The 20,566-nt window shown below is 35.3% G+C and overlaps 1 protein-coding gene across 2 annotated transcripts; it reads left to right on the forward strand.

Annotated features, from left to right (window-relative positions):
* The first annotated feature begins 7,053 nt into the window (after positions 1-7,053).
* LOC105804261 (protein CELLULOSE SYNTHASE INTERACTIVE 1) lies at positions 7,054-17,822 on the forward strand. 2 transcript variants are annotated; one of them, XM_012636782.2, is made up of 8 exons: positions 7,054-7,250; positions 7,612-7,782; positions 8,644-8,717; positions 9,331-12,388; positions 12,575-15,119; positions 15,900-16,354; positions 17,116-17,232; positions 17,342-17,822. In XM_012636782.2, exons 2-8 carry the CDS (start codon positions 7,780-7,782, stop codon positions 17,480-17,482), a joined length of 6,393 nt encoding a protein of 2,130 aa, XP_012492236.1. In that variant the 5' UTR covers positions 7,054-7,250; positions 7,612-7,779; the 3' UTR covers positions 17,483-17,822. The 2 variants fall into 2 exon arrangements, with proteins under 2 accessions (XP_012492236.1, XP_012492237.1); XM_012636783.2 differs by having other exon boundaries at positions 7,240-7,389.
* The last annotated feature ends 2,744 nt before the right edge of the window (positions 17,823-20,566 follow it).

Raw genomic sequence — 20,566 nt, forward strand, 5'->3', positions numbered from 1 at the left:
AGTTACACGAACTTAGTAAATTTGAAATACAAATTACCTTTAAACCTTTCATGCTGAACTCTTGATCCTGATTATTTAGATTACCCATGTCTATTTTTTGCAGATACCTTCACATCATCAGAAAAACACATGCTTATATGCCACATACTTCCTTAACATGTTATCTTTCATTTAACTAAATGGCTGACTCTATATCTTACCAGAAAATACTACATTTTTCCTCTTAAAACATCAAATATACTTCTTAAGAGAATATCTCTATAGCATCCACTTTCCACAGATTTCCTTTTTACATATCCTTAAACAATTTTCCTAGAACGGTCGTTCACGAACATTTGTTCACTTGTGAACACTTACTATCTGAACTCTCATTTGGCGGATTCCTATGTTGATGTTTGACATTATCAGACTATCAATCAAATCATTTCTCAGTTCAATACCCAACACATGCTTGGACAGATAGTGGACTATCCATACCATTCAAATGAAATCCATAAGATCCCCGAACAAAACACAATACTATTCAGATATGGCGGGTTCCAGATAACTTAAACTTAACCATACGTAGTATAGAGAACTTAGACCAATAGATACTTATATCTTTCATAATCATGAAAATGCTTGTATTCTAAACTGATAGATTACCATGGTGGATACCCTCATTGAATTTACAGATACATACTTCTTTTCAAGAAACTTCCTTTGAGACTCATTCGATTGTACCACAAAACTAATCAAACCAATATAACTTTAGACATATCATACCTTATCATAGAAATATCTATCAAAGAACACTTAGAATGTACCCAAAACTTATTACAAAGGCGATGCATAATTCACTATATAAACTTATCAGAGTATGCCATAAAGGCAACATACAAAAGTACTCTACAAAGGCCAACATAATTAGCCACAAAGGCTAAACAGAATGTGCCACAAAGGCCATATAGATTATGCCACAAAAGCCATACAGAATGCGCTACAAAAGCCATGCAGAATGCCACCCAGGTGCCCCATGAACTATCATGTTTGTGATATGAATTTGCCTAAACTCACATCGCATGAGGTTTGCCTATCATTACCTTGAGACACATAGAAAACCCCAGTAGATAAATGTAACTCATTTGCTCTATCCAGAATATGCTATGGCCATGAAATTTCTTTAGAATTGTCATACCGAAATTCGTGTTTACTATCCCGACAGACTTTATCGAATACCATTGCGGTATCAAGACTTATATCACATCATCTCCCAACACTCCATTACACTTCAATTCTCCCAGATTTTCAATTATGCATCATATATCTAACATAAGTACACATTAAAGCAGGCTATACTCATTTTCTTAACCAAATTATACTTCAGTACATGTTTCACACACATTAATACGATCATAAATCACAATATACATTCTAGACACCCACATATAGTTGCTTCACAGAATCACATACACCTATGCATACAATTCATAACATACTTGACTTACAAGGACGCTACACCAAGATTACATATATATCTTTAGTAGTCATTCAAGTACTCATGTATCGTTCAAGGGAACTATCTAGAAGGACTTGTAGGAGTTAATATTAAGAACTCATCTGATACTCACTTAATGAAGTTCAAAGCTCCAAACTTAGACATCCTTCTCGACCCAACAACAACAACTGCTTAAAGAACATAGATTCACCATTAAAACCCATTTACATACATATTGCTAATATTTCAATCATAGATAACCCCCATGCAAGGTCTTGTATTCATAACTTACTATTCATATAACTTTTAGCAATCTATTCTTACAAAAACTTATATGCAAAGCTATAATACTTACCAAGAAGTGGAATAACCACTGATTAAATCAAAACCCTTAACTTTCAGTTTAATAGAGAAAAGATACAATTAGATTTAGGAAAAAAATTAGTGAGTAATATTGAAGAAAAAGAATCTTTCTCAAAAGCCTTCTCATACACATATATATGACCCATTCTCGCTTAGTGGAACTTAACAAGTGTCACTTAATTTAGAAAATTTCCTTTTTAATGGCCTACAAATTTCGAGAGAAACATAAATAAAAATCCTTCATAATGGATATTAGACAAGTCAATCCAATTGCTCTCTAACCAGGTCACTTTACAATCCAACTAGCACAGTACTCAGACAAATAAGACGTACTATACATTTAACGGTAACTCATACCATACTTACCTTATCTCTTATACATTCTTTTTCTTTAAATAACAGAATAACTTGAAGTAGAATCTTTACTTACTTACACAATGGTTACTATACGCCCACACATATTCGCCAACAAAAGCAATTAGGCGGATTACATTTCTCCAAATAGATAATTTCACTACTACATGCATTAATCTCAGATCCGCTAGACTTGGGGTGTGATAGTGTTATTACATTAAATCTGTGAATAAACTCCCTGAGTGACTCGCCATTCTTTTCTTTGATAGAAAGTGACTGTACTAGGCTTTGTAGCAATATTTTGTTAGTGAGGAATCTATTCATGAATAAGTTAGACACCATGACCTTTCATGGTCGTTGAGTGTCATGGGGAAAGCTCAACACTTTAAGGCATCAAAGGCACTCAAAATATTCTTGTAACTATTGTATTAAAAAAGGTGGTCCTAATTGTCATTCTAACCATCATATATCTCTTTGGGAAGTTTAAAGGTTGGAGACATGTATTCTACTGCTATTTCTAGGGTAAAAGGTTTGTTGAAGTAATTTTATTCCATCTTTATCAATTTTGACTTATTGAAGGATTGTGTTTATTTTCTTAAGGCTTGCATCTAGTAGCTATTGGGGGTTCAACATATGTGGTTGGTATTGTGGGTATGTAATTGGATTTATTTGCTTATAGGGAAATGACTAGGCAGTTTCTTCATTTTGTACTTCTGGTTGTGGGGCACGTAGTTGGGGGTTCTGGTTTGCTCGTAATTCTGCAATGATTTTCTCATTGTGTAGATTGATTTCTTATTGTTGTTGGTAGAGTTGTTGTTGCGTCAAGATATATTCTTCAAGGATTTTCATTTTCTTTTTGGATTTCTTTGAATGATTGAGAATTTGTGTTGGTGTTTTGAGAGGTTTAATCCTTAAGGAAATAGTAAGGGTGGGTTTGGAAGGGATATGACTACTAGTTGAGATAAGCAACATAGTACCTAAGTGGTAGGTGGTTCGAGTACGCCATGTAGTAAGGATAATGTAGGTTATAAGGGTTGTACAAATCGTAATGATGACTTGTGTGAGCTTAAGGCTACGATTGTTGATAGGGTAATCAGGTTTGGTCCAGGGTTGTTTGAGTTTGAGGTAGAGGTTGTAGATTCAACCTTTGATGTTCTTCTTTGTTGGTAAGGATATCATAGTTGGAATAAGTTGTGTTGTCTATGCACACTGAACCAATTGTTTATGAATGAAATTGGAGGGGGTTAGAGAGATTATTCACCTAGCGGGCCAAGAGTCGTAAGAGATATTCTAAGAGATGGAAGAGCTTAGTGTTGTTGGAAAACAAAGATAGATTGATAGGTGGAGTTGTTGTCTTGACTCCGCTGACTTTAGACATGTATTTGATGGAGATGTTCATAGGCTACTTATCACTCTTAATTGGTAGCCTTTCACCCGAGTCGCATAATGTAAATATCTTTTTTTTTTAACAATCTCATTATAGGTTCTGATCATTTTTTTGGCACAATAACTAGAATTACCCATAGTCTCTCCCTAACACAAAAATAGGAGGATAATGTGCTTCAGCGCACTCAAACCCACGTCTTCATGCATGGACAACAATGTTCATATCAATCGAGTTAATATTCAATCGATACGTAAATATCGTTTTTTATTAGATAGACAATATGACTTGATGTGATGCGCTTGTAGATTGGCGAAATGGTTGAGCGTGGCTGTACTTACTTGGTATAGTATGTCTAACACACATAAGACAAATGCATAAATATTTATTAATTAATTAATTTTCGTGTATTTTTCCTTTATATCATTTTAAAATTAAAAAATTATTTGTGACCATTTTCATTTTGTTCCGTAAGCCCTTTGTTTTACTTTTATCCTTTTTCTTGATTACAAGGTTAGTTCTCGGGTTTTTTACCTAAATAGGATAAGAAAAAAAAAACTACTGAAATAGGGTGTCAGAAAAAGTATTTACCAAAATGTGTTACTTTTTTCATTGGAGCCTATTAGATAGGCGCCAATGAATAAAAAAATATTAAATTTTTTTTCTTTTTTTGAATAAAATATTATTATTTTTATTTTTTAAAAAAATTTAAATAAAAATACGGGTTAAAATACGGTCAACGGGTCAAAGGGGAAAACGGGTCGGGTGGCGCCTCATAGGGAGGCACCATTAAAAGTGCCTCATAGGGAGGCGCCAATGGGTAATTTTGTATGTATATTGTAACTTTTTGTATGAATATTGTGTAATTTTGTAATTTTATATGAATATTATAATTTTGTATGAATATTGTAATTATTTTATAATTAATTTTATATTTATAGTTTTTGATTAGTATTTTGTATGAATATTGTAATTATTTTATAATTAATTTTGTATTTATAGTTTTTGATTAGTATTTTGTATGAATATTGTAATTTTGTATGAATATTGTAATTATTTTATAATTAATTTTGTATTTATATTTTTGATTAGTATTTTGTATGAATATTGTAATTTTGTATGAATAGTGTAATTATTTTATAATTAATTTTGTATTTATAGTTTTTGATTAGTATTTTGTATGAATATTGTAATTATTTTATAATTAATTTTGTATTTATAGTTTTGGATTAGTATTTTGTATGAATATTGTAATTTGGTATGAATATTGTAATATTGTAATTTTATATGAATATTGTAATTTTGTAATTTTGTATGAATATTGTAATATTGTTTGTATGAATATTGTAATATTGTTTGTATGAATATTGTAATTTTGTAATTTTATATGAATATTGTAATTTTGTAATTTTGTATGAATATTGTAATATTGTTTGTATGAATATTGTAATTTTGTAATTTTATATGAATATTGTAATTTTGTAATTTTGTATGAATATTGTAATATTGTTTGTATGAATATTGTAATTTTGTATGAATATTGTAATTATTTTATAATTAATTTGTTAGTAATTTAGGATTATGTTATAAATTTTTGTGTTTGTAATTATTTAAAATTTAATTTATTAGGATTAAGCTATAAATTGTTGTGTTTAGTTTAGTATTTGGTGAGTTTAACATAAAAGTTTATAAAAAATTAAAATTATTTTATTAAAAGTTTAATTATAACTGAATTTTTTAATCATATAGTAATTGTTAACTCATTTAATTTTTATATAATGTAACTTTTATATTATGTAATTTTATTTGATTTTGTATTTATTTAACAGTATTTATTGATTTTTTTGAAACAAATTTTTATATAAAATAATACCATTGGCGCCTCTCAACATGGCACCACTAATGGCACCTCTCAGATAGGCACCACCATTGGCGCCTCTGAGATAGGCGCCAATACTATGTATTATACGAGTCATATACTAATCCGGAAAAATATTTAATTATATTTTATAAATTTTTTTTAATATAAAATATCCATTGGCGCCTATCTAATAGGCTCCAATGAAAAAAATAACCCATTTTGGTAAATATTTTTTCTGACACTCTATTTCAGTAGTTTTTTTTTTCTTATCCTATTTAGGTAAAATACCCTTAGTTCTCACTTTCCTTCGAGTCTTCCAAAAAGAATTTTGAATTTCTGATATGATATTACTGTTTTTAGTAAATATATTCGTAAACATGATATATTATATATTTAATAAATATATATTTGATTATATTATCCAAAAATTATTTTCTGATATTTATGTTTAGATTTATACCTAAACTAGTAATATAAAAAATAGTACAATAGAATTTGCCTCTGGTGTAAAAATTAGAATCAATATGATGAGCTTAAATAAGATGAATTAATTACAGTAGAGTAGGATTGTTCTTCCATACCCAATTGTTTAGTAAATTACTGATCAAGCCAAATGGTTTTATTTTCCTTTAATTTTTAATCATAAATTTAAAAAGGTTAAATATCTGACAGTATACTACTTACAAAAAGGAAAAGTTGATAAATGTGTTATTCTTTTATTGTTTTTATTCAATAATATATAAAAGAAAAGTAAACAGGAAAGGGTATATTGGTAATTGGAATAAAATTTCTGCTGTGGTAGTAACAGAATAACAAGGAATATTATTAGGAACAAATTAATAATAATTATAATTAGGTGTATCTTACTGTTTACCAATAAGACAATGAATATTTTGGAAAAGAAAAACAACAACAAACCAATGAGTATCCATTTCCAGCCAACTAAGAGAGAGAAAAAGATGCTGGCTTACCTACTTGGCCGCTTGGGTTGCTTAAACTGAAGCTGCATGGTTTTCTTATTATGTCTTTTTCATTTTAAAATAATATTTTAAAGTTTTTGTCTTAAATAATTAAATGTTAATAACAATAAAATATAACATAATTAGCACATTTAAAAATTTTATGCAATACAAATTATTATACTACCAAATTAATAAATATATAAATATTTTAAATAGGTTTACTGCATTAATATATATAAATTATTGAAAATTTTATTTAAAAAATTAATTATAAGCTAAATTTTTTTTGTAAAATCATGATTTACACTCAAATTCTTGTTGAGAAAGATGAGTACCCAACCTACTTTTATTCTTTTAATTTTGATAATTAAAACCCATTCAAGTTTAATTATTAAATAAAAATAAAAATTAAAATTAAAATTAAAAGTAAAATAATTATAAAATGGGAGCATAAGTATACCTTTTAAAAAAAAAAAAATCTTTAAATAGAAAAGCCGAGTTTAGAAGAGAAGAAGCTGAGCCGAGAAGCTGAGCTTTCAAGTTGTCGGTGGTCCAGTTAAAGCGTCGGCTGTGTGAGCTGTGAGTGAACTGAAAACAAAACACAACCTTCGCTCTTTTTTCTTTTCACAGAAAAAAAAAATAAATTAAAAACGTAAAAACAGAAAGACAAGAAGAAGTAGAAGAAGCATTACCCAAAAAATTAAAAAAAAAGAAAATCAGTTTCTCTTTCTCTCTCTCTGTCTTTAATATTTCTCTCATCGTTGGCTTCTCTTCTACGAAATTGATAGATAGAAGCACTCCAAATCAAGGAGACTAAGCTCATTCTTCCTTCATTTCTCTCTCTTGAAGGTTTGCCTTCACTTTCTCTTTCTTTTTTCCATCTACATTTCTATTTTCATCATTCGGTGTCGTTTCTTCCAAATCTAAGCTCCTCATTTTTTTCTCCTTTAATTCCTCTTCGATCTGCTATCTACTGACTTTCAATTTGGTAAAATTTCAGTTCATTTTAATGGAAAATGATACAAAATCAGTGCGATGGAAATGTGATCTTTTGCTCTTCCCCTTTTTGAACTTTCAGTTTACTAGTATTAGATGTATTGGTTTATTGTTCTTTTGAGGTCTTTTGTTGAATTATCATGATTTTTGCTTGATCCGGACTTTTGTTTATTTAGAAATTCGTATTTAACTTATTTCTTTTACTTTTTGGCAGGGGATTTTAATGTTTTGACGACGCGTAGCGGCTGGATCTGACGAGGGGCTAAGGTTTATTATTTATTCTTTCAAGATTCAGCGAATTTTGCAATAACAAGCAAAGCTGGCGGCGACAGTGTCTTGGAGGTTCGCTGCCAACAATGGCAGCGGCCTTGCTGCTAATGATATGGTGTGTTTCTAAATTTTCTTGCTTAGTTTTGGGATGATTTAAAGGATATGGTTTGTGAATTTATTGATATGATACATTTATGAAGTTTAAGGTGGTTGATGTGTTTTGATCTCGTTTTCATCATTGTTAATAAATAAATGCATCCTTTTAGTAGAATTTGTTTTCTATAAGATTGGAGAATGATTGTTTCTTTTCTTCGATATGGAAATGCGGTCTAACAATGATGAAACCTAAAATAGATTTGGATGTGGGCACTCGGAAATTTTATTGCCAATTTGTTGGCTGAAGAGCACTTCTATTTGAAATTTATCAAGAGCCACTTATTCCGAAATTTAATATGTGATTTTCAAATATACGTTCTTCAAAATAATATACTTTGAGGTGACCGTGTCATTAATATGCATTAATGCTACACCTACCGGTTCATTTCATTTCTCTAAAAGTTTGCCATTAGCAATGGAGTTTAGTTCAGAGACATATGCTGAGAAACAATATGACAATGTGTATTCTCTGATTTTCTCATACTAGAATGTGACAGGTAAATTACCAGTATCTCTGTCCCCAAAACAACGAACAGAGGAACGAAATGCTGCATGTCTACTTTCAACTTTCTCTAAGCCCTAGAATAATCGGCCGAGTTGGGAATATTTTTTGATTGTTTCAGAACTAAATTCTGCAATGCTTTCTTGTTAATGATTTCCATACCCTTTCTTAAGTATAGCTTCTCACTATAATCATATAGCTTGTTTTTATTATTTTTACATGGCTACTTTCATTCACCTGTTGATGACTTGTTATAATCAATTGAATAAATTTGAATTTTTAACATCATTACCTTTTTTATGTCTCTCATGGTTGCAGGACAAAAATGGGGATGCAAAACTTCAAGATTCCGAGCCGCCAACTCCACATTCAGTTATAAAAATGGGTCTGAGGTTAGTGTGAGCTTTATTGTAGCATACTTTATGCAAGGACACAAGGTGCATTGCATTGAAGAGTTTAGAACAATGTGGAGAAGTCTGGGCAGGGAGCTGCCTACTAGATTTAGAGCAGTCTGAAATTTGCAAACAGCATAAAGTTTAGCTAACTGTTTAGTTAGAACATGGTGGTCTTGGCACGAGAGAGAGGGATAGGAGAGCACTGGTACCAATTTCCACCAGCAGAGATGTTGAACCTCCTTTTAAGTTTTTGTTCAATGTCCCTGTATTGCTCCCCGGTTGTTTTTCTTTTATTACCAAAAAAGAAATATGCTTATCAGTGTCTTTGACTTGGATTCTATTGTCATAGGCCTCATTAGCTTTTTAGTTGAGTATTTTGGTTTGCTGTCATAGGCCTTGTATTCTTTTCCTGTTGCTTCTGAACTATAACTGATAGAGAGTATCTACTTTAGCACCACTCCATTTGTTTTGGTAACGTTTAGTACCACTTCATTGATGTACAAGATAATATTATCTTTCCTTATTCATTTGTCATTTACTGATTTTGCATGCTATGATTATTAGCCATTATAATTCTATATAGACCACCTTATGCTTAAATCACCTGTAGGGATCGTACAAGTAGCATGGAGGATCCAGATGGGACATTGGCCAGTGTCGCACAATGCATTGAGCAGTTGCGGCAGAGTTCCTCATCTGTACAAGAGAAAGAGAATTCTCTGAGGCAGTTGCTGGAACTCATCGATACACGTGAACATGCTTTTAGTGCTGTTGGATCTCACTCTCAGGCTGTTCCAGTTCTTGTCTCTCTTCTCCGATCAGGATCTCTTGGAGTGAAGATTCAGGCTGCAACTGTTTTAGGCTCGCTTTGTAAGGAGAATGAGCTAAGGGTTAAAGTTTTGCTTGGGGGCTGCATACCACCGTTGCTTGGACTCCTCAAGTCCAGCTCAGCAGAAGGTCAAATTGCAGCTGCAAAGACCATCTATGCTGTTTCACAAGGTGGTGCCAAGGATCATGTTGGATCAAAGATTTTTTCAACTGAGGGAGTTGTTCCAGTGCTTTGGAAGCTGCTAAAGAATGGGCTCAAGACAGGAGAATTGGTTGATAACTTGTTGACTGGAGCATTAAAAAATCTCTCAAGCAGCACTGAGGGATTTTGGTCAGCGACAGTTCAGGCTGGAGGAGTTGATATACTTGTAAAGTTGCTCATAACTGGGCAGTCAAGCACTCAAGCTAATGTATGCTTTCTTCTTGCCTGTATGATGATGGAGGATGCATCTGTTTGTTCCAAGATATTGGCTGCTGAAGCTACTAAACAGTTGCTTAAATTGTTAGGGCCTGGTAATGAAGCCCCTGTTAGAGCTGAGGCTGCAGGTGCTCTGAAGTCTCTTTCTGCTCAGTGCAAAGAAGCTAGAAAGGAAATAGCTAACTCCAATGGTATTCCTGCTTTAATAAATGCTACAATTGCTCCTTCAAAAGAATTCATGCAAGGTGAGTATGCTCAAGCATTGCAGGAGAATGCTATGTGTGCTTTGGCAATCATTTCTGGTGGTTTATCATATGTCATCTCAAGTCTTGGTCAAAGCCTTGAGTCATGTTCTTCACCTGCTCAGACTGCCGACACACTTGGGGCTTTGGCTTCGGCTTTAATGATTTATAATGGAAATGCAGAATCTACTAGAGCATCAGATCCGCTGGTTATTGAGCAGACTTTAGTTAATCAGTTCCAACCTCGCTTACCATTCCTTGTGAAAGAACGTACAATAGAAGCGCTAGCTAGTTTGTATGGGAACAGTATACTCTCGCTTAAACTAGCAAATTCTGATGCTAAAAGGTTGCTTGTCGGATTGATCACAATGACAACCAATGAACTTCAGGAAGAGCTTATAAGAGCTCTCCTCGCACTTTGCAACAACGAAGGAAGTCTATGGTGTGCTCTTCAAGGTCGTGAAGGTGTTCAGCTGTTGATATCACTTCTTGGTTTATCATCAGAACAGCAACAGGAATGTGCGGTTGCGCTGCTTTGCCTTCTATCTAATGAAAATGATGAAAGTAAGTGGGCCATTACTGCTGCTGGTGGCATTCCTCCTCTTGTTCAAATTCTAGAAACAGGTTCCGTGAAGGCCAAGGAAGATTCTGCATTGATCCTCAAGAATCTATGCAATCACAGTGAAGATATATGTGCGTGTGTTGAAAGTGCTGATGCTGTTCCTGCACTATTATGGCTGCTTAAGAATGGGAGCTCAAATGGGAAAGAAATTGCGGCAAAGACATTGAACCATTTAATTCATAAATCTGATACTGCTACTATCAGTCAGCTCAGTGCATTATTAACCAGTGATCTACCTGAATCTAAAGTGTATGTTTTGGATGCTTTAAGAAGTATGCTTTCAGTGGTCCCCTTCCAAGATATATCACGTGAAGGTAGTGCTGCAAATGATGCAATTGAGACCATGATTAAAATATTGAGCTCAAGTAAAGAAGAAACTCAAGCAAAGTCAGCATCGGCTTTAGCTGGGATATTTGAAACCAGGATGGACTTGCGTGAAAGTAACATTGCTGTAAAAACTCTCGGGTCAGTCATGAAGCTGCTAAATGTTGAATCGGAAAACATCTTACTAGAGTCCTGTCGCTGCCTTGCTGCAATATTTCTTTCAATTAAGGAGAACAGGGATGTGGCTGCTTTTGCTCGAGATGCAATGTCTCCCTTAGTTTCACTTTCCGATTCTTCAGTTCTGGAAGTTGCAGAGCAGGCTGTATGTGCTCTAGCAAATCTTATGTTGGATGCTGAGATATCGGAGATAGCGATTACTGAGCAAATTATTCTGCCTTCTACAAGGGTTTTACATGAAGGAACTGTTTCTGGGAAGACTCATGCAGCAGCAGCCATAGCGCGACTGCTCCATTCAAGGCGAGTTGATTATGCCATTACTGATTGTGTGAACCGTGCTGGTTCAGTTCTTGCATTAGTTTCTTTTCTAGGATCTTCCAGCGGTGGATCTGCTGCCATTGGAGAGGCACTAGATGCTCTTGCTATTCTGTCAAGATCAGAATCAGCCAGTGGACAAATAAAACCTACATGGGCAGTTTTAGCTGAATTTCCAGAAAACATATCTCCAATAGTTTCATCCATTGCTGATGCAACACCCTTTTTACAGGATAAAGCTATTGAGATATTGTCACGACTTTGCCATGATCAACCTGTTGTTCTAGGAGAGACTGTTGCTAGTTCTTCTGAGTGCATACCATCAATTGCTAGAAGGGTGATCAATTCCACAAACTTAAAGGTCAAAATTGGCGGTACTGCACTTCTGATATGTGCCGCAAAAGTTGATCACCATAAAATGGTGGAAGATCTGAATCAATTAAATTCTTCCATATATCTAATTGAATCACTTGTTACAATGCTTGGTTCTCGAGAGACTTCATTGGCAAATCCACCAGATGATGATCAAGATGCCATTAGCATATGTAGGCATGCTAAAGGAGAAGACAGGAATTGGGAATCTGATACTGGCACATCAGTTATTTCCGGTGCAAATTTGGCTATATGGCTTCTTTCTGTCCTTGCTTGTCATGATGAAAAGAGTAAAATCACAATAATGGAAGCTGGAGCAGTTGAAGTTGTCACTGAGAGAATCTCCCAACGATCTTCCCAATATGCTCAGGTACTCAATCCTATTCTTAATTGTTTATATAACGTTGATAAGTAGAGAACTTATGGTGCTTACAACTATGTATAAAATTTCTCGGAGATGACATTGATATTATTCCCTGTTTCCCTATTCTGCAATTGAGGCTATATTCCCTCATACTTTTATTGAAAATGCACGATTCTCTGTGGTAATTTGCAGATTGATTTTAAGGAAGATAACAGCATATGGATTTGTGCATTATTGCTAGCGATCTTATTCCAAGATAGAGATATCATTCGGGCACATGGAACAATGAAATCTATACCAGTACTTGGAAATCTGGTGAAGTCAGAGGTTCCGGCGAACAGATATTTTGCTGCACAAGCAATGGCCAGTTTAGTCTGTAATGGTAGCCGAGGGACTCTCCTATCTGTTGCAAATTCTGGGGCTGCTGGTGGTCTTATCTCCTTGCTTGGCGGTGCTGATGCTGATATACAAGAGCTTCTTGAATTGTCTGAGGAGTTTGCTTTGATACGGTACCCAGATCAAGTTGCTCTTGAGAGGTTATTTAGAGTTGAAGACATTAGGGTTGGTGCTACTTCTCGAAAAGCAATACCTGCCCTTGTTGATCTACTTAAACCAATTCCGGACCGCCCTGGTGCACCTTTTCTGTCCCTTGGGCTTCTGATTCAGCTTGCAAAAGACAGTCCATCAAATAAGATTGTTATGGTGGAATCCGGGGCTTTAGAAGCTCTGACTAAGTATCTCTCTCTGAGCCCTCAAGATGCAACAGAAGAAGCTGCTACTGATCTATTGGGGATCCTATTTAGCAGTGCTGAAATTCGAAGACATGAGGCAGCATTTGGTGCTGTTGGTCAACTTGTAGCAGTCTTACGTCTTGGAGGAAGAGCTGCTAGGCTTAGTGCTGCTAAAGCATTAGAAAGCCTATTCTCTGCTGACCATATCAGAAATGCGGAGACTGCCCGGCAAGCTGTTCAACCCTTGGTTGAGATTCTTAATACTGGAATGGAGAGAGAGCAGCATGCTGCTATTGCAGCATTAGTTAGGCTGTTGAGTGAAAATCCTTCTAGGGCACTTGCTGCTGCTGATGTTGAAATGAACGCGGTGGATGTTCTTTGCAGAATCCTCTCAACAAATTGTTCAATGGAACTGAAGGGAGATGCTGCTGAGTTGTGTTGTGTTCTTTTTGCTAATACAAGAATCAGGTCCACTATGGCTGCAGCTCGTTGTGTTGAGCCTCTAGTGTCTCTCCTTGTAACTGAGTTCAGTTCTGCTCATCACTCAGTTGTCCGTGCATTAGATAAACTTGTGGATGATGAACAACTGGCAGAACTAGTTGCTGCACATGGTGCTGTAATACCTCTTGTAGGTCTTCTTTATGGTAAGAATTACATGCTTCATGAAGCTGTTTCAAGAGCTCTTGTGAAGTTAGGGAAAGACAGGCCTGCTTGTAAGATGGAAATGGTGAAAGCTGGGGTAATTGAAAGCGTACTTGATATCCTTCATGAAGCGCCAGATTTCTTATGTGCTGCTTTTGCGGAATTGCTCCGGATATTGACAAATAATGCTACTATAGCTAAAGGACCGTCTGCTGCAAAAGTGGTTGAGCCCCTTTTTCAGTTGTTGTCAAGATCAGAATTTGGGCCTGATGGACAACATAGTGCATTACAGGTCCTTGTAAATATTCTGGAGCATCCACAGTGTCGTGCTGATTATACACTGACCTCTCACCAAGCTATAGAACCACTTATCCCACTTCTTGATTCCCCTGCTCCTGCAGTTCAGCAGTTGGCAGCAGAGCTTCTATCGCATCTGCTTCTGGAAGAACGTCTTCAGAAGGATGCAGTCATACAACAAGTAATTAGTCCCCTTATAAGAATTCTTGGTTCTGGCATACATATCTTGCAACAGAGAGCTGTAAAGGCTCTTGTTAGCATTGCACTAATATGGCCAAACGAAATTGCAAAAGAGGGTGGTGTCAGTGAGCTGTCCAAAGTGATATTGCAAGCTGATCCTTCTCTCCCACACGCTTTATGGGAATCAGCTGCCTCAGTTTTAGCTAGCATTCTGCAATTCAGTTCTGAATTTTATCTAGAAGTTCCTGTTGCTGTTTTGGTAAGGTTGCTGCATTCAGGCTCTGAGACCACTGTGATTGGTGCATTGAATGCTCTTCTGGTATTAGAGAGTGATGATGGAACCAGTGCTGAAGCGATGGCTGAAAGTGGTGCTATAGAGGCCCTCTTAGAACTTCTCAGATCTCACCAGTGTGAGGAAACAGCTGCAAGACTGCTGGAAGTGTTACTCAATAATGTGAAGATCAGAGAAACAAAAGTAACTAAAACTGCAATTGTACCACTATCCCAATATCTATTGGATCCTCAAACCCAAGCTCAGCAGGCAAGGCTTTTGGCAACATTGGCTCTTGGTGACCTTTTTCAGAATGAGGCACTTGCTCGAAGTGCTGATGCTGTTTCAGCTTGTCGTGCTCTTGTTAATGTGCTTGAAGACCAACCAACAGAAGAAATGAAAGTGGTAGCCATATGTGCTCTGCAGAATCTTGTAATGTATAGCCGATCAAATAAGAGAGCAGTTGCTGAGGCTGGTGGTGTTCAGGTTGTATTGGATCTAATAGGTTCAAGTGATCCAGATACATCCATTCAAGCTGCTATGTTTGTTAAACTTCTATTTTCTAACAATACCATTCAAGAGTATGCTTCTAGTGAAACAGTACGAGCCATAACTGGTAAGTTCTCTAGCTCTGTTGGACTTCAGTGTGTGTGTGTGTGTGTGTGTGTGTGTATGGCCAAAATGAGGAGAAATCACTTAAAAAGTGCATCTTTAGTTTGTGTAGGTTTCCATTACCATGCCTACTTTATGGTTATATTGCATATATTTCTTTTCTTTCTTTTCTAGAAGCATGGTTCACAAACCTTATGGTTATAACATTTTGAAAGATCCACTATGTTAACAGTCTGTTAGGATTTCAGTTCTCTTTGTGCTTCCAGTTTGATTGGTAATTCTCTCTGCATTATGACTTTTTGTGGGTGCTAGTAGTAGTGGTCGCACTCCTTAAAAGATTTGAGTGTCACCGGAACATATCACATAAGGTGAACAGAATTATAGAACTCAAAAATGTATTTTACTGATGCAATAATTCCATCTGTGAGTTTTCCTGTTTTCATAGTCTATGAATAATATATTTACATTATGGTTGTTGCACTGCAGCTATATAAAATGAGCTCCATGGTAAATTGTCTGATTTTTTGTGCCCAGTCATTGTGTAACTGAGCAATAATCACAGTTCTAAGTGTGTGTGTGTGTATACACCTTAGTTTTCTTTATCAAAGGTAACGTCCTCAGGAAGAACCAACAAACAAGATATCTTATTCCAAGACCATCAGTGCATTGAAATTAATTTATTTTTCCTTTTATCAATTTGTTTTCCAATAGTATTGGTGACCCGTTGTTCTTTAGATGGTGTTTCCATGCAAGCTTTTTCTTAACTTCTGTTCATATTTCACAGCTGCTATTGAAAAGGATTTATGGGCCAGTGGAACTGTCAATGAGGAGTATCTAAAAGCTCTAAATTCTTTATTTAGCAACTTCCCACGTTTGAGAGCAACTGAGCCTGCAACACTTAGCATACCCCATTTGGTTACATCCCTCAAAACAGGTTCCGAGGCAACTCAAGAAGCTGCTTTGGATGGTCTTTTTCTGCTGAGGCAAGCTTGGTCAGCGTGCCCGGCTGAAGTTTCAAGAGCTCAATCAGTTGCTGCTGCAGATGCAATTCCATTGCTGCAGTACTTAATCCAGTCTGGCCCACCTAGATTTCAGGAGAAGGCAGAATTTCTGTTGCAGTGCTTACCTGGGACATTGGTGGTTATAATCAAGCGTGGTAACAATATGAAGCAATCAGTAGGAAACCCAAGTGTCTATTGCAAACTTACTCTTGGCAACACTCCACCTCGGCAGACCAAGGTAAGATGCTTCCATATCCTTCTTCATCCTCTTATATGTAACTGTGATTTTAGTTAGGGATCTTCTATTTCTGAATTCATAAGTTATCACCTAAGTTTTTGGTAGAACTAAACAATTTGTTATAAGCAGCCTTTACGTCCCTACAGTGTTTTGAGTCTCAGCTCCTTAGTCCTTGTTAAGTGGTGTTATCCCACAGAAGTTAAATTGCTTACTAATTTTAGGTTGGATAACACGGTATCACAATCTAAGTTTATTATGTTCTATTCATTTGTTACCCTATTATGAGTTTGTCCACATGTAGCCCTTACCGAGCTACACAGGAGAGGGAATGTTGAGTAATATAATCCGACATCTGTTAAATATTGACTATTGAGTTTAATATAATCTTATCTTCAGATTGAGTTTGAGTCACTTCAACTATTATTAATTGATTTTAGGTTGGATGCTTAACAGCCCTCATAACTACTAGTGCCCTACAAAGTGACTTGTATATATATAGAGAGAGGTGAAGTTCTTTAAAAAGCTGCCAGTATACGGCTACATGATATTACTGATGTTTGGTTTTGAATCATTAAGCCAGCTCTTAAGAGTTAAGATTAAATGAATGGGGATCTTTTTCCCCACTATACATGGTCGACTGACTCCAAAACTTTGGTGGTTCTGCTGGATAAACTTTAAACAATCTAGATGAAAATGCGTTCCATCTATCTCTTCACCTTGTTTAATCTGTACTTATGCGTAACTTATTTGTCACATTTCAGATTGTATCAACTGGTCCTAATCCAGAGTGGGATGAAAGTTTTGCGTGGACTTTTGAGAGTCCTCCAAAAGGCCAGAAGCTGCACATATCTTGCAAGAACAAGAGCAAAATGGGGAAGGTAAGTACATCATAAGAATTAAGAATTATTTGTTTTTTTGATTATCGATGGTTAGATTGGGTGTTTTAATAGTTTCTAAATTCCATTTGATTCTTCTTTGCAAAAACAGAGTTCCTTTGGAAAAGTTACAATCCAAATTGATCGAGTTGTAATGCTTGGATCGGTAGCTGGTGAGTACACGTTATTGCCCCAAAGTAAAAGTGGGCCATCACGGAATTTGGAAATCGAATTCCAGTGGTCTAACAAGTGAAGAAGGTGAGAGAGATAATTATCATTATTATTATTGTTACTATTATTATTTTTCCCGGAAATTTGATGATTGATCAAGTAGGGAACATACGTTTTGGATTTTCCGATTTTATATCATAATATTACAGTGTACATAGTCTACCGGTGATTTTGACGTCTGTAGAAATGTTTTATTGTTTCAAAAATAGTGATTTGTGAAAGTATTCATTTAATTTGTAATCTGATTTTTCCTTTGCATTTATTTCTGTAGAGGACACAGGCTATTTTTGCTTTGTAATTCTTTGTTGGTGTGTGCTTTGTCAAATTTGAGAGCAAAATAAGGATATCTTGAATTCAACTTATGTTTTCATGTAATTGTTCTTTCCCTTCTTCCTCCCCCCACCCCTTTTTGTTTCACTGGGCAATTTAACTTTTTACATTTCAGAAAGTTATTTTATATTAAAACTAGTTTGCACCCTATTAATTAAATTATATTTAGAATGTTTTTTTATGCATTTGTTAATATGATTACGAAATTAAAATATAATAATTTATGAGTTTAGATTTAAAAACATGGTAATTTATATCAGAATCAATTTTTTAAAATTTCATAATGTTTTATAAATAATATACATTTAAGCTAATAATAGAATCTAGCAAATCAATGTTTACATTCGAAAGTAAAACTTCTAATTTAATAAGCAATATCCTATTTTATTGTCATGCAAGTTTTACAACTATTGAAGTTTGTATGTCAGAAACAATACATATTATTTATTTGTGTTAATAATTTTTTAATGTAAGTATTATGGTGCTAGAATTTTAGTTTCATAATTTGTGTGGTTTTAGGTAATTTTTTAGGTTCAAATCTGCTTAAGTTAACTTTACTTTCGAGAAAGAGGAATTTCTTTGAAAATAAAGCAGAAGTAACTCAAAGACAAAAGAAGCAACGAGAGAGTAGAAAAAGGCAAAATAAAGTTGCATGTACAAACTGTTTGAGTGAATACTCTTTGAATTAAATACAAGGGATGACTACAAATGAGGAGGAATATCTCTATTTAAAGTTGAGTTCCATCAGATCCAACGGTACAGTTTACTTTACATCGATGGTTTAAATTAAAACCTATCTACAATTGAGATTCTTAAGGGATTGTTTAAATCCCTTAAGATTACTAAATAAAATCTTGTAAGATTATAAATATTTTAATATTAGTTTCCATATTTGCCTAGCAACCTTAGTTTTCCTTAAGTGTTTCACTCGGCCACCAAGGTTTTAAATAGATGGATTTCTCTACATGTTCCACAAATTGGGCTAGTTTAAATGGGACGGATGAGCCTTATTTAATCTTTTGACTTCTATGAGACATTCTGTGCACATTCGTCAAGGGCTTTGATTCGTGACCTGTGACATTCTCCTTTACCTATTCTCACGATGCCTTTGTCGTGTCCTTATAATGACACTGGTTTGACTCGTCTTGAAACTGTCTTAGTGCCTTGGTTGATTCCTAACTTGTCTCTCTATCAGGTAGTTTCGCCTCTTGAAACATTTGCCTCGGTTTATGTCTCTGCCGTCACCTAACTCAAACCATTTCACTCCTTCGTACATCTTGTTTGCAAAAGCCCATTGCTCTTACTTACCCACATATTGATTTGCTTCGATCAGGATCTCCTTGATCCTCACAAATAAGTTTTGACGGGCCCATATTGAACACTGGGTTAACTTTGAGTATTCTCGCCAATTGCAGTCTGTAAGCCCCTCGCATTACCTACTTCAAAAATTTGAAAGGGCCCCTGTGTCTTTGCCAAGCCAACGCTAAGTCATAATGTAAAACAATAGATAAATGTTTGTGATGTACCTCGCTCGCTTCATTTACTCATTTTGACTACCTAGTTTGCATCACCACTTTTCCCACAAAGTCTGATGCACAACCCATCTCTCTCATCGACTTGTTGCACCTCTAGCATTTCTAAAGGCATTCTCATAACACTTTGATCCACCAAGTCAATGTTCTTTTCACAATGAACATCCTCAACTAGCTTGATTATTGGCAATACATTGGTTCCACCTTTCTCGTCATGACTCATCGACACCACGCATTATCATTGACAAGTGTCCAAGATATAAATACAATCGACAAAAGGAATTAAAAGAGCATTAATCCAGCTAAGGAAATTTAAGCCAAGAATAAAGTCGTAATCGTCTAAGTGAATTACCTCGAGGTCTTCTTCGACTTTCCACTCATCGATTTGTAGCTCAAGTCCTTGTGCTACTCCCACAATTAGGTCCTTTTTGGAATTCACCATCTTGATTTTCTTAGTTGATTTGCTAATTGAAAGACCATGTTTATCCATGACTTTCTCCGATATAAACAAGTCAGATGCCCCCATATCAACAAAAGCACTCTTTCTTTGGCCTATGATGTTGATGTCCACAAACATCACCCTTTTATGCTTACTATCCTTCTCCGTTTTAGCAAAATTAAGTATTATTAATCTAAGCTGCAATAGCCTATCTTCCTTTGGCTTCATTTCCTTTTCTTTGTTGATCACAATGAATTCGGATGGCTCTGGGTAGTCTTGTACCCTATGCGGACCACAACATAAGAAACATTATATCTCGCTCTTCTTTTCCTTTAGGTTGTTGTTGGGTTTCCACTTCCGATTCCATGGTTTTCATTTCCACTATTGTCACCATTACTGCTGCTATACTCAATCTGTCCTTTTTCATCTTCCACGCCATTGCTCTTCTCTTTAGGCTTGAAAGACTTGAACTTGTCTTTCCTTGGAACAAGCTCGATTAAGGACTTTACAATAATTATGGCTTTAGACAGTTCTTGGACCTCTCGACATTCTAATTCTTGCTTAACCTATGACTTCAACCTATCCATGAAATAGAAGAATGCTTCTTTCTCACTCAAATTCGTGATTTGGAGAATCAGTTCACTGAACTCCTTCACAGATCCCTGAATTGTGCCTTGTTGTGAGAACCGACGCAACTTAGCTCGAGCCTCCTTCTTAGCATATTGGGGGTAAAATTGCTCCTTGAGCTCTGTTTAGAACTCCTCCCAAGTTCTAATTGTAGCTTGACCACGCCTTTCATATGTGG

The sequence above is a fragment of the Gossypium raimondii genome, chromosome 11 (genome assembly GCF_025698545.1).
Source record: "Gossypium raimondii isolate GPD5lz chromosome 11, ASM2569854v1, whole genome shotgun sequence".
Taxonomy (NCBI): Eukaryota; Viridiplantae; Streptophyta; class Magnoliopsida; order Malvales; family Malvaceae; genus Gossypium; species Gossypium raimondii.

Excerpts from the sequence above, each read along its gene's own strand:
- LOC105804261 (XM_012636782.2), top strand. Across the intron at positions 16,355-17,115 it reads CTCCACCTCGGCAGACCAAG|ATTGTATCAACTGGTCCTAA; the intron begins GTAAGATGCTTC and ends GTCACATTTCAG. Across the intron at positions 17,233-17,341 it reads ACAAGAGCAAAATGGGGAAG|AGTTCCTTTGGAAAAGTTAC; the intron begins GTAAGTACATCA and ends TTGCAAAAACAG.